The sequence below is a fragment of the Cyprinodon tularosa genome, unplaced genomic scaffold (assembly GCF_016077235.1).
Source record: "Cyprinodon tularosa strain WSP-4 unplaced genomic scaffold, ASM1607723v1 ctg234, whole genome shotgun sequence".
Lineage (NCBI taxonomy): Eukaryota > Metazoa > Chordata > Actinopteri > Cyprinodontiformes > Cyprinodontidae > Cyprinodon > Cyprinodon tularosa.
Genome location: NW_024038875.1, coordinates 464,315 through 476,618, shown reverse-complemented (window position 1 = coordinate 476,618; position 12,304 = coordinate 464,315). Strand labels below are relative to the sequence as shown.

Sequence of the window (12,304 nt, the reverse complement as noted above, 5' to 3'; positions counted from 1 at the left end):
TAGTATATGATTCAGTTGTATTTTTTAGCAGGGATTCCTCTAAAAGTTACAGGACACAGGCCATTAAGGACTGGAGTTTGGGACCATTGATCTACAGAGTTATATCATGAGAAAGAACCAAAAATACAGACAACCAGAAGGATGCTATTGCTATGCCCAGATCAAGTACAGACAGCATATGCTTTCCCATACATCATTCGCAATAGGATATTTCTGTTTCCTTTTATTATCGGTCTATCACAATATTCTATTTTTGTTAGGTCTTTATTAGCCATTAGCCTCAATCAACTGAACATTAAAACATAATTTAAATCAATTTAATATTAAATTCCTTCAAAATAGGTTGATATAACAAAAGGTCACATGTTTGAAATTGCTCAAATAGACATTTGTATTGTCATTCTAAAGGACTGAAACGTTTCTGCAAATTTAGTTATATCTGGTTTATTTGTCCATAAGAAATGCTCCCCAGTGCACAAAACAAAGTTAAATATATCACATTTAAAAAAAGGCCTTTAATTTTTTTTTTTTTTATGAAATACAAAAAAAAAAAAAATTAAGTATTCCTTGGTTAAAACAAAGATGAATTGATGGCAGAAAAAAAATATGAAGCCAGACCTGCAAGTGTGTTTATTTACATGGTGAGACACTACAAAAACAGTAAACACTAACTAAAGTAAAATCCATCACTCTGCACTTCTTCACCGGGCATCAAATACAACCACTGTAATCAGAGAGTTAAGGAAATGTGCGCTCAGAGCATATCTGGTTTTACACACTTAATTTAAACACAAACAACATATTTTACAGTTTGTACCTAAACAGAAACACAGAAGAAAAGGATACATCTCTTTGTTCTCTTCTTGTACATAATTCTGTAGCCACACTCTCTGCATCTGATGGGATCACGTGCTTTAATTTCATTCTCAGTGTGACATTCTGCAAGAAAAGACAGTCAGGTCATCCAGCAAGTTCTAAGGCATTACCAGATAAAAGACATAATTAATAATTGTGAGCACTTAGGACTTCATTGATTCATTCAACACTAATAAAAGCTAGTGATGCTTTGAAAGTTTGGAGAGGTTTACCTCTGTTTCAGACTTTAAAAGCCACTGGAAAGATAATGTACCAAGATCAATGATGCAGTTATTTAAAATACAGCTACCAAATCAAACTACCGGTAAGCCTCAATCGGTCTCGGCCAGTCACGTGACTTTTGTTGCTAAGACGCCATTTTAGTTGGAAAAGGTGTAGTGTAAACAACCGCAGCATAGCTAAACGAAAACAGGGGCGGATTTAGGAAAATCGGTCTCCGCCAGTCACGTGACATTTGTTGCTAAGACGCCATTTTAAGTGGAAAAGGCATAGTGTACCGCGCCCGAGGTAAACAATTGACGTCACTTGGCGGAGACCGATTAAACTTCAGCAGGGTCCTAAGATCCTAGCCTCCATGCCAAACTGCATAAATAGAGTAGAGTGTGCAAGGAGGAGGCCCAGAGAAGCAACGAGGTTATAAAAATAAAAACTTTCAGAGGGTGCATACTGGCATGAAAAATATTATTGTTTTATTTATCTTCTGTAACCAGGGTTCCTAAGGCATAAGGCAAGTTAAATTCAAGACTGTTTAATGCCACTTAAAATAAAAATTTAAGATCAACCTAACTAAAACAAAAGAAAAACCTGGGAACGACAAATTTACCCAAAATGTTTATTTTAAACCATTACTTTCTGGGCCAGTAGATGTGATTCGAATTTTTAAAAAAACTTTCCATATAGGAAGAAAGCTGAAAACACACAAATAACAGATATTTTTAGCAACTACTGAACTGAATTCACTAACTTTGTTTTGTTCCCTTCTCAATCGCTCTACTTTCATAGTAATAATCCTATTTATGATGTGGCAACAATTTTTAGACCTATGAAAGACTGTTTTCTAAATAACTAAACTAACTAAATCCAAGTATGTATATTAAAGAATTCAATCCCTTTTAAATCTTTTTAAGTATCTGCAGGAACCTTGGTAACATTCTCCAATATACTGAATTTTCATTATATGTAACCCATAATCTTAAACAATTACAATAAATGGACTTGGAATGAATCTATACAAAAGAATTAATTTCTAAACTGAGTGTAAAAATATACATCTTTGACACTTTTATATTTAGATAACTCACAACTCTATAATGCAGAGCCTAATTTAAATGCATAGCGTTTATTGTTAGTAATAACTGTGGCTGTATGTAGGCCTAATCCATAAAGATTACCTCCGCAGATGTAGATCATCGGTTGTTGTTTGGGCGGCTGCAGATCTTTCTGTGCGTCCATTTTACTCTTAAAAAAAAAAAAAACAGAAGAAATAACCAAATATTATCTGATGAATTAGTACAGGATGCTAATAGTTACAGCATGGTGCCGATGGAGTGGGTCTAAATCAATTCCTTCATTTTTCGAATAAGAGACATAATTAACACGATGTTACTAAAGCAATAATAAAACGAATACATGTTTAAAATATAAAGTAAATCTCTAAAAATAAGAGAAAGCTAGGTTTACCTTTGAATATGCTAACTGTTTACCCCTCTTTCTCACTCCATGCGCGCAAGTGACGAAACGGTGGTTTCCGGTTTTCTTCTTTGCAGTTTTCCACAGATCATCTAGAGGGTGCATTAGCGCCACCAACAGGATCCGAGTGTAATGATACGTTTAGGTAATACTCCTGCCATTATCTGTAATTTTTCCATGAGGCTCATGGTAGCATTACTCATGTCATGAGAGAAGATAAAGTACACTTTTGGAGTTAAAGCTTCTAAACTGTTGCTGTACACAGCTAAAACACAGAGCATCGTTATTTTAATATGTAACTGTATCTGGCCTATTATCTTTGTTTGGATCCTTCTGGTCATACAGCATCCTGCAGGACCCTTTCTATTTTTCCACACTATAATTCCACCTGTGTCTTATTTTGGATATTATAAGACTGAGAAAAAATAGCTTACATTACATAAATAAAAAATTAAATAATATATAGCTTCTATGAGCCATAATTATGCAGAACAAAGTTTTCTTTAAAATATCAATATTAAGAGTGTGCAATGCATGGCAGCATCAAATGCAATCTATTTCCCTTCAGAAATGTTCAATATCTTTGCTGTTCCTAGAACTGCACTCTTCTGGACTAAGATGTCTGACTTATTTCCAGGGATCAGCTGTAACCACTCCTCCAGTTTGGGAGTCACTGCCCCAAGGGCCCCAATGACCATGGATAACACTGATGCCTTGACCTTTTCTCCAGCTCTTCTCTGGGCCCATGGTTTTTCTCTAGTTTCTGATGTTGCTTTTCATGATGTTGCAGTCACTTGATATTGTTATGTCTACCACCACCACCACAACGTCCGTTGATATATATATATATATATATATACACCACCGTTCAAAAGTTTGGAGTATAATGAATAGAAAATAGAGTCAAGGCATTGACAAGGTTAGAAATAACGATTTGTATTTAAAATAAGATTTTTTTTACATCAAACTTTGCTTTCTTCAAAGAATCCTCCATTTGCAGCAATTACAGCATTGCAGACCTTTGGTATTCTAGCTGTTAATTTGTTGAGGTAATCTGGAGAAATTGCACCCCACGCTTCCAGAAGCAGCTCCCACAATTTGGATTGGTAGGATGGGCACTTCTTGCTTACCATACGGTCAAGCTGCTCCCACAACAGCTCAATGGGGTTCAGATACGGTGACTGCGCTGGCCACTCCATTACCGATAGAATACCAGCTGCCAGTTTCTGCTCTAAATAGTTGTTGCACAATTTGGAGGTGTGTTTAGGGTCATTGTCCTGTTGTAGGATGAAATTGGCTCCAATCAAGCGCTATCCACTGGGTATGGCATGGTGTTGCAAAATGAAGTGATAGCCTTCCTTATTCAGAATCCCTTTACCACAATACAATGATACAGGCAGGAAGTGCATACATGGAATGCATTCCATTCCATTCCACTCCTGCCTTCATTGTATTGTTTCAGGGGCATCTTTGCACAGTCTGCACCAGGGGTCCTGCCTAGTGTAGTAGACCCCAGCCTCTTTTGATCTTGTACTGTGCTGCCATGATTAGTGTATTTGTCCAGCCATTTCCATGTATTGGGGATGGTATGTAGTTTTCAGAGGGTACTCTGTCACTCAGCCTTGGTCGTCATACTAGGGGGCTTGGTTATACTTGTTGTTGGTATTGTCCTAGGCTTATAAAAAAAAAAAAAAAATTTGGAAAAGTGATTTTCCAGTTCTTAACAGCCTTTATAACAAAAGTTTTTTTTTTCTTTTCTTTTTTTTACCATTATTTTTTTTTTCTTGGATAGGCGCTCTTGATTTAATTCTGTTGTTCCATTCCCTGCCGAATGGAGGCGGTGTGGTGCCATTAGAACCCCTAACATGTCCATCATCTAACTAGCTCCCCCTTAGCTGGCCCGCTGGCCTCCACTACTTTATGACAAACAGCCTACTTTATCGACGATGTCAGTGTCGTGGCTGTCTCTGACTTAACCGGCCTTACAATTTCATATTTAACGGTGCTTATTATTTTTTCGTGTGGCCACCATGGAGCCGTCCGCGCCGAAAAGGTTCGTGGGACGTTTCCGAACGCTCAATTAAATAGCTATTAAAATCTGCTAATGTATGCGGCAGAGCCACTAGCTAACGCTAAGCTAACTTAGCGCTAGTTTTATTTTAAAGTTTCACTACAAAGAGCTATCAGATCAAAAATATTCATTAGGCGTGATATAAAAACTGTTAATACACTGCCTGCTTATATTAAATCGTAATGATAGATGTTAGGGTCGTTTGAAGGACTATCATTTTCGTTTCTACTCGAGAAAAACAAATGAGGCGCAGTCATTTTCAGCTTATGTGTCAGATTGCCTTATTTGAAGTTGCGGGGGAGAACAGTCATTTGAAAGTGATTTATTCATTGGGCTAATAAAAGTTGCTTGTTAGAACTTCTTATTAATTGTTTTATTAACTAGAACAGTTCTTATATTATCAATTTTACAGTTTCCCTGGAAAGATTCTGAACATGCTTTGTGCATTTATCTGTCAGTTAGATGTTGCATCAACTAAAACAAGTGGGATGGATTGCATTAGGGTTACTGTGATTAAAATACAACTTGTTTTATTTTGCAGTAAGCTGAAAAAGCTGAGTGAGGATAGTTTGACCAAACAGCCAGAGGAAGTGTTTGATGTTCTGGAGAAACTAGGTGAAGGGTAAGTAGTCTTTTCCCTCTATTCTTTTACTCCTTGATGTAACCTCATTCTATACTAGGTGTTTGTTTAATGTAATCTATGTTTTTAGCTCCTATGGCAGCGTATTTAAGGCCATTCATAAGGAGTCGGGGCAGGTCGTTGCCATTAAGCAGGTTCCTGTGGAGTCTGATCTTCAGGAAATCATCAAGGAGATCTCCATCATGCAGCAATGTGACAGGTGGGGCAACCACACTGGTTTTGTTAAAAATGCCTAAACTATGACTTAAAAGGAATAATCAGTTTTGTAAAAAGCAGCCAAAGGATCAATAACTTTGAGGTTTGTAATTTGGGATATTATATATATATATATATATATATATATATATATTAGGGGTGGGTATTGCCAAAGAAGTCACGATTCGATGCGAATCACGATTCACAGGCCACGATGCGATTCTATCACGATGCATCACGATACTTGAATTATTGCGATGCATTGCAATATTTTCTCCTCCATGTTTTGTTTTTGAATGACTCGGCACAGTATCCCGCAGCCGGAAATGCTTGTGACACAAGGCAGCGTGCGTCAACACATTTGCAGCGACATCTACAGGACTGGAAGTTGTATTACACTTGTTTTTGATGTTCGCCAACCATTCATGCAATTTTATTTATTCATTTTTTTAAATTAATAATCGATTCTTGGCATCAAGAATCGATGCAGTAGATCACGAAAATTAGAATCACGATGCATCATCATCGCGATTATTTTGCACACCCCTAATATATAAATATATATATATATATATATATATATATATATATATATATATATATATATATATATATATATATATATATATATATATATATATATTAATTAATTATAACACAGTTAATAAAACTTTTTTAACCATCAGCCCTTTCTCCTTGCAGCCCTTATGTTGTAAAATACTACGGAAGTTATTTCAAGAACACAGACCTGTGGATCGTCATGGAATACTGTGGAGCTGGATCTGTTTCAGACATTATCAGGCTCCGAAGCAAAACGGTGTGTACACCAAGACTTTTAGCTCTGTCAGTACATCTGACATACATAGTAGTTTATGCGAGTATTTGTGTTTTAAAATGATTTTTTTTATGACAAATTATTTAGTTGTTGACATCCCATCTTATTGAATAGTGTGTCTCAGGATGGAACACTAAATCTCTGCAATTGTCGTAAACCTATACTTTTCTTTGTTTCCTCTCACACCAGCTAACAGAAGATGAGATTGCCACCATCCTGAAGTCAACCCTCAAGGGTCTTGAATATCTTCATTTTATGAGAAAGATCCATCGTGACATCAAGGCAGGGAACATCCTTCTCAACACCGAGGGTCATGCCAAACTGGCTGACTTTGGAGTTGCAGGACAATTAACGGTAACATATATTTAAAAAAAAAATACCTTTACTAACTTAATATTCTTGACTGCGCTTTTTACTATATGTTTTTAATATGGGCCACAGAAAGACAAGCTGTTTGCCATGGCAACAGCTAATGGGGATCCAAATTTACAACTGCAAAAAAACATTTGTAAGGCACTGTAAAGTAACAGTAAATTATATATGTACCAAGCTGTGATTCAGCCGACCTTAATACAGAATTGAACCAATCTTTTGAGGACCATTTATGTTTCCTCTGCACTTTAAAGTTGAGCTCTGCTTTGTTTTGGTATTTCACATTAAATCCTAATAAGATTGAAGAGATTCTGGTTGTAAAATATCAAAGTTCGAGTTCTGCACCCCTTAAGCTGATTCCTCTAAGTTCTGTTAATAGATTTGTTTTGAAAGATGTTTGCATTGTTTTAAGTAAGCATTTTGATGGTAAAAAAGAGCTTTTAATGATTTTTAAATATATATTATATAATATGTTTGCTAGTTTTTGTTAAGTCAAAGGAACTATATTCATGGAATAATTTTTCTTCCAAAGGACACAATGGCAAAAAGAAACACTGTGATTGGTACTCCGTTCTGGATGGCTCCAGAGGTGATCCAGGAGATCGGCTACAACTGTGTAGCAGACATCTGGTCTCTGGGCATCACATCCATAGAAATGGCAGAGGGTAAACCTCCTTATGCTGACATCCACCCTATGAGAGTGAGTGCTTTTTTTGTTTTTCTTCTCAGTTGGTGCTTCAGATGCCATTTTAACTATTTGTCCTCCTCTGCAACCTTTCCTACAGGCGATATTTATGATCCCCACCAACCCTCCTCCTACGTTTAGGAAGCCAGAGCATTGGTCGGATGAATTCACAGACTTTGTCAAGAAGTGTTTGGTCAAAAACCCTGAGCAGAGAGCAACTGCAACACAGCTTCTACAGGTTGGGGCAGATACACCTCAGCTATAAACAAGAAAATATTTAGCAAATAAAAATGATATTTCTGTTTTCCTTGTGCAGCATCCATTCATCAGCCAGGCTAAACCCGTCACAATCCTTAGAGATCTGATAACTGAAGCCATGGATATGAAAGCCAAGAGGCAGCAGGAGCAGCAGAGAGAGCTGGAGGAGGAGGAGGATAACTCTGTATGTGTTTTAAGTCTTTACTGCCTGGTTATATTTATATGGTTCTATGCTGTATGTTCTTTTTTTTTTTTCTCCTCCAACAGGAGGAAGAGACAGAGATGGACTTGCATACGATGGTGAAGTCGGGCTCTGAGGGGGCAGGGACCATGCGGGCCACCAGTACCATGAGCGATGGGGCCCAGACCATGATTGAACATGGCAGCACCATGCTGGAGTCAGATCTGGGGACTATGGTCATTAATAGTGATGAGGAAGAAGACGAGGTAGACCAGGGGTCAATGAGAAGTAAGAGCACATCCTTTATTCATGAAAGGTTTCATGCAGGAGTGAGAAACATTTAAAAACTTTGTTTAGAGTTAAAAGAAAGACTATTGTTGGTTAGTATCAATTTTGTGTCATCAAAACATACATGTAGAGTGTTTTGCAAAAGTAAGGGGCAAGTAAAGTACCGCTTTAACTTTATCACTGCTAACCCTATTAGCCGCTCCCTAACAAGACGAGGCTAGCAAAGCACCATGCATAGCCATCTAAAGAGTTAATTTGTCTATTTATGCAGAAAACACGTCGCTGTTCAGGCACCCTGAAGTTTTTTTCTTTCACTCCTCTGAAATGTCTTCTGGGTTTAGCTTACAGTTTAGTTTTTTTCGGAGTTTGTCCCCCACCTGAAGCCACCAGCTATTGTATTTGGACAGCACCAAATGGGGAAGTTTTATTATCCTATGTTTTATATATATATATATATATATATATATATATATATATATATATATATATATATATGTATGTATGTATATGTATGTATGTATGTATATGTATGTATGTATGTATGTATGTATATGTATGTATGTATGTATATGTATGTATGTATGTATATACTATTAGTGCCTGATTGGCTTGTTTTACCAATGGTTATATTTATTTTCCTATTTTGAAGTAGTATGCTATACATTTTGCTATATTAGCATAGGAATTGATTATTAGCAAAATGACTAATAACTCATAATTAACTCTGAAAATGCAGACTAAAAGTCCCAAATTGATTCTCAGAAACTTTTGATGAACACTTTGTGACGAGAACAAATCAATTCACCCCTCCCATAATGTCACAGGGTGGCTCTCTGTCAGTGGTGACAAGCTTTTGCCTTCTTCTCCTATTTAAAGGCTGCGCTAAGCTCTTCAGCTCTGAGTGTAACTTCAAGCTGTGTAACCAGCTGTTGCTTTCTGAGCACTCAGAGATGTTTTCAGGGCCAGTTTTTGTCTTGTGCTGGTCATCTAGAATAGCCAAAACTTACCGCGTTGGAGATTAGCAGCTAAACACTCCTATCTATCAATGTTGAGTACAATTACAAAGTGATATAAAATGATATTTAATTATTCTCCAGCCTTATATTTACATGAGAAATAATTGCTCAGTTTGATCCCAGATGTTGTTTTGTTTTTCTAAGTTGTTATACTGGTGCTTATTTTTGTCATTCCAAGGGAATGCCACCCCCCAGCAGCCCATACGTCCTTCCTTTATGGACTACTTTGATAAGCAGCAGGAGAACTACAACCACAATCAGCCTCCAGAGCAGCCTGGCTACCACATCCAGTCCAAAAATGTCTTCCCTGATAACTGGAAGGTTCCACAGGATGGAGACTTTGACTTTGTGAGTGTCTGGGTAGATTTCAGACTAAAATCTGTACTATTGAGGGCATTTTTTAATGTTCATAATAAGTATGAATGGGAAAAGATTGTAATAATTTTATTACCCTTTGGGTAATAAAATTATTACTGGCCTGTCAGTCCATTTGCTCCATCTTTCTTTCCATTTTATTACCATTTGTTCCTGTCACATCAAGCGTTTGTACTTCTTCAACTAAAATTTGTCCTTTAAAGGATTGTGAATTATTAAAGTTGATAGTTTTTTCCCTCAATCTTTGTTTTCAGTTAAAGAACCTGGACTTTGAGGAGCTGCAGCTGCGCCTCAGTGCCTTGGATCCCATGATGGAGCGGGAGATTGAGGAGCTCAGGCAGCGCTACACTGCCAAGAGGCAACCCATCCTGGATGCAATGGATGCTAAAAAGCGAAGACAACAGAACTTTTAAGGGCTCCCCTCCAATCACCTGTTCCTTTCCCAACGCCAGCAACAAACTTCTGCGCCAGCAGGAGAACCAGACCACCATGTTGTTCTTATCTAGATCCTCTCTATTGTCCTAACCACTAAATGAAGTGAGATGCTGCTTCCTAAATGTCATCTCTGCTGTTTTCTGGTAAACACTTCTCAGAATTGTGGGCAAAAAAAAAGAGAAGTGACCCAGGGGCCATCTTAAAAAGGAATTTCCTCTTTCCTCAGAAAACTGGCAGCCATGTCATTCATAGCGTCCACTGGGAGTCACCGTCAGCATGTAAGGAAGTCAGTTCTCCAGCTGTGGATGCAGCAGATTTAATGAAGTGCTCCCCCTCCCCCACCTCAGTCTTTTTACTTCTAATGTAAATATAACACAGAGCCTAGTTTGGAAATAACCTCCATTAGATGTTGTGGTGGAGGTTCATCCATGACCAAAGACAATCAGAATTATGCTGACAGTGAGAATGCCTTAAAAAAGCGATGTAATAAAAGTAAACAGACTGTTCTGAAAACTACAGAAGCTGTAAAGGAAACAATGTGGTTAAGCTTATGTATACTCCACTTGAACCATGAGAACTCCACATGCTTTGGTTTTGAATTCATTTAAGATGTTTGGGTTTTCTTTCACCTTCTGCATTAACAGACTCCATGTATCTTAGTGCCTCTTAGGTCAAATACAAACGCATTATTCTTTTAGCTTACAGTGACACATTTACTATTTAAAATGAAAATAAAAAGTTTAGCCAGAGTTGGACGACATGAAAACAAAAAACCTTTCCTGACTGTTGTAAAGCTATTGCTGGTTAAAAATATTCTGAAGTTGTTTGTTTTCTAAGAATCTTCCGCTTTATAATCATGGTTTCAAGGCACCCAAACTAAACGGTTATGGACCCAGTACGTCCCTCTTTGTCATTTTGCATACTTTCCCTGCAGCAATAATGCTTCATCTGTTTTTGTATTTATTATTTTGATGTCAGTGAAGGAACATTTTTAAAGACTTTGTAAGCATGGAACCTGTTTGCACAGAAGCCTTTGGCTCCATTTCTACAAAAAAATAAGGTTTCTGTGCTTAAAGAGTCGGATATAAAATAAATAATTGCTCAGAAAATGGAAGCTGCAGTGCAGCAGAGATTTGTCTTCTGCCGCCATTAAGACAGAAGGCAGTGTTGCATCCATTGTTTATAAGGGTTCCTCTTAACCCTCATGCACTAACAAGTAGTAGCACCACTTAGAAAATTGAGCTAATGCTAAATTATCAATATTAGGGATGCATCGATTTATTGGCTACAGATCGGAATGAATCACCTTTAAAACAAAATCAAATTTTTTCCTCGCTCATTGAAAGCCACAAAACCCAGTAGCTTTGATACACACTTTATAATATTATTGTTGCACAATATTAAAAAATTAATCCAAATTCTCCTGTTTTCTGCTTGTAATCATCTGTTGGCAACTTTTGCCGTTAGGTGATATAGCCTGGAGCGACCTAACAGGATGTTACCATGTTTCTTTATGTATATGGAATATCATAGCCATAAAAGATTTGATATTAATAATTTTATTCACTGATGTAATGACTCAAACTATAAAGAACATTTAAGGCCCTATAATGCATAACTGGTAATAACGGGATTCTTTAACTCTGTTGGATTCCATTCAGTCTAAATTTCAAGCTAAACCTTCAAAACGAAAAACGTTTTCAAGTGTTTGATTCCATATATAATTGCTGTCTATGCTTTGATGGTTGCCTTTTGTTCAGCCTGAGATTGTCTCCATTCTTAATGTCAACATTGACCCTGACTGAAAAAAAACTGTAAAAGTCCATCACTTTTTAATTTTTTCCAGGTTTCTGTTACATATGAATGTGGATATCCTTATTTTAAGTGAACATCTCTGTTACAGCGTTTCACTGACTTATCTGCACTAAGCAGACAATTGTTCAACTGTTTGGATCGGTACTAGATCATGTAAAGCATAACTGCATAAAAAAAAAAAATGAGAATCAAGTAATTTTGAACCTTTTTAAGTTTGCTCTGCTTTGAATTGCACAGGAAAATGACTCTATTTCTGTAACAACCTTTATCAAGTGGGAAATTTCCGCCACCCTTCCTGGGCCAAACAGCTGTTTTGATCGGTCTTTCCAACTATGCATATGTAGCTTTGTTTAGGACTCCTTTAAAATTATGTACAATTTAAAATAGGAAACTTACTCTGCTTTTCCCATAATTTGTCTGAAATACAGTTTCTGCTTATTTGCATTTTGACTTTATGTGGAGTGGAATGTAAGCATTAAACCCCTTCTAATTTATTATCTTATTTGTAATGCTTTGGAAACGTGTAATAAAAGTTACTGAGATCATTGCTTCTATGTGATTGAAGTAAACATT

General features: G+C 36.9%; 2 protein-coding genes across 2 annotated transcripts; one reads left to right on the top strand and one right to left on the bottom strand.

Annotated features, from left to right (window-relative positions):
• Positions 1 to 601: 601 nt before the first annotated feature.
• polr2k (RNA polymerase II, I and III subunit K) lies at positions 602 to 2,668 on the bottom strand. Its single transcript, XM_038287091.1, has 4 exons — positions 2,557 to 2,668; positions 2,268 to 2,334; positions 847 to 939; positions 602 to 724 (listed from the first exon to the last, which is right to left on the bottom strand). The coding sequence occupies exons 2-4, from the start codon at positions 2,326 to 2,328 to the stop codon at positions 702 to 704; spliced, it is 177 nt and encodes a 58-aa protein (XP_038143019.1). The 5' UTR covers positions 2,329 to 2,334; positions 2,557 to 2,668; the 3' UTR covers positions 602 to 701.
• A 1,769-nt stretch (positions 2,669 to 4,437) lies between these two features.
• On the top strand, positions 4,438 to 12,285 carry stk3 (serine/threonine kinase 3 (STE20 homolog, yeast)). Its single transcript, XM_038287071.1, has 11 exons — positions 4,438 to 4,618; positions 5,178 to 5,258; positions 5,347 to 5,475; positions 6,174 to 6,288; positions 6,496 to 6,660; positions 7,211 to 7,378; positions 7,464 to 7,601; positions 7,680 to 7,805; positions 7,889 to 8,090; positions 9,285 to 9,454; positions 9,736 to 12,285. The coding sequence occupies exons 1-11, from the start codon at positions 4,596 to 4,598 to the stop codon at positions 9,892 to 9,894; spliced, it is 1,476 nt and encodes a 491-aa protein (XP_038142999.1). The 5' UTR covers positions 4,438 to 4,595; the 3' UTR covers positions 9,895 to 12,285.
• Positions 12,286 to 12,304: the final 19 nt, after the last annotated feature.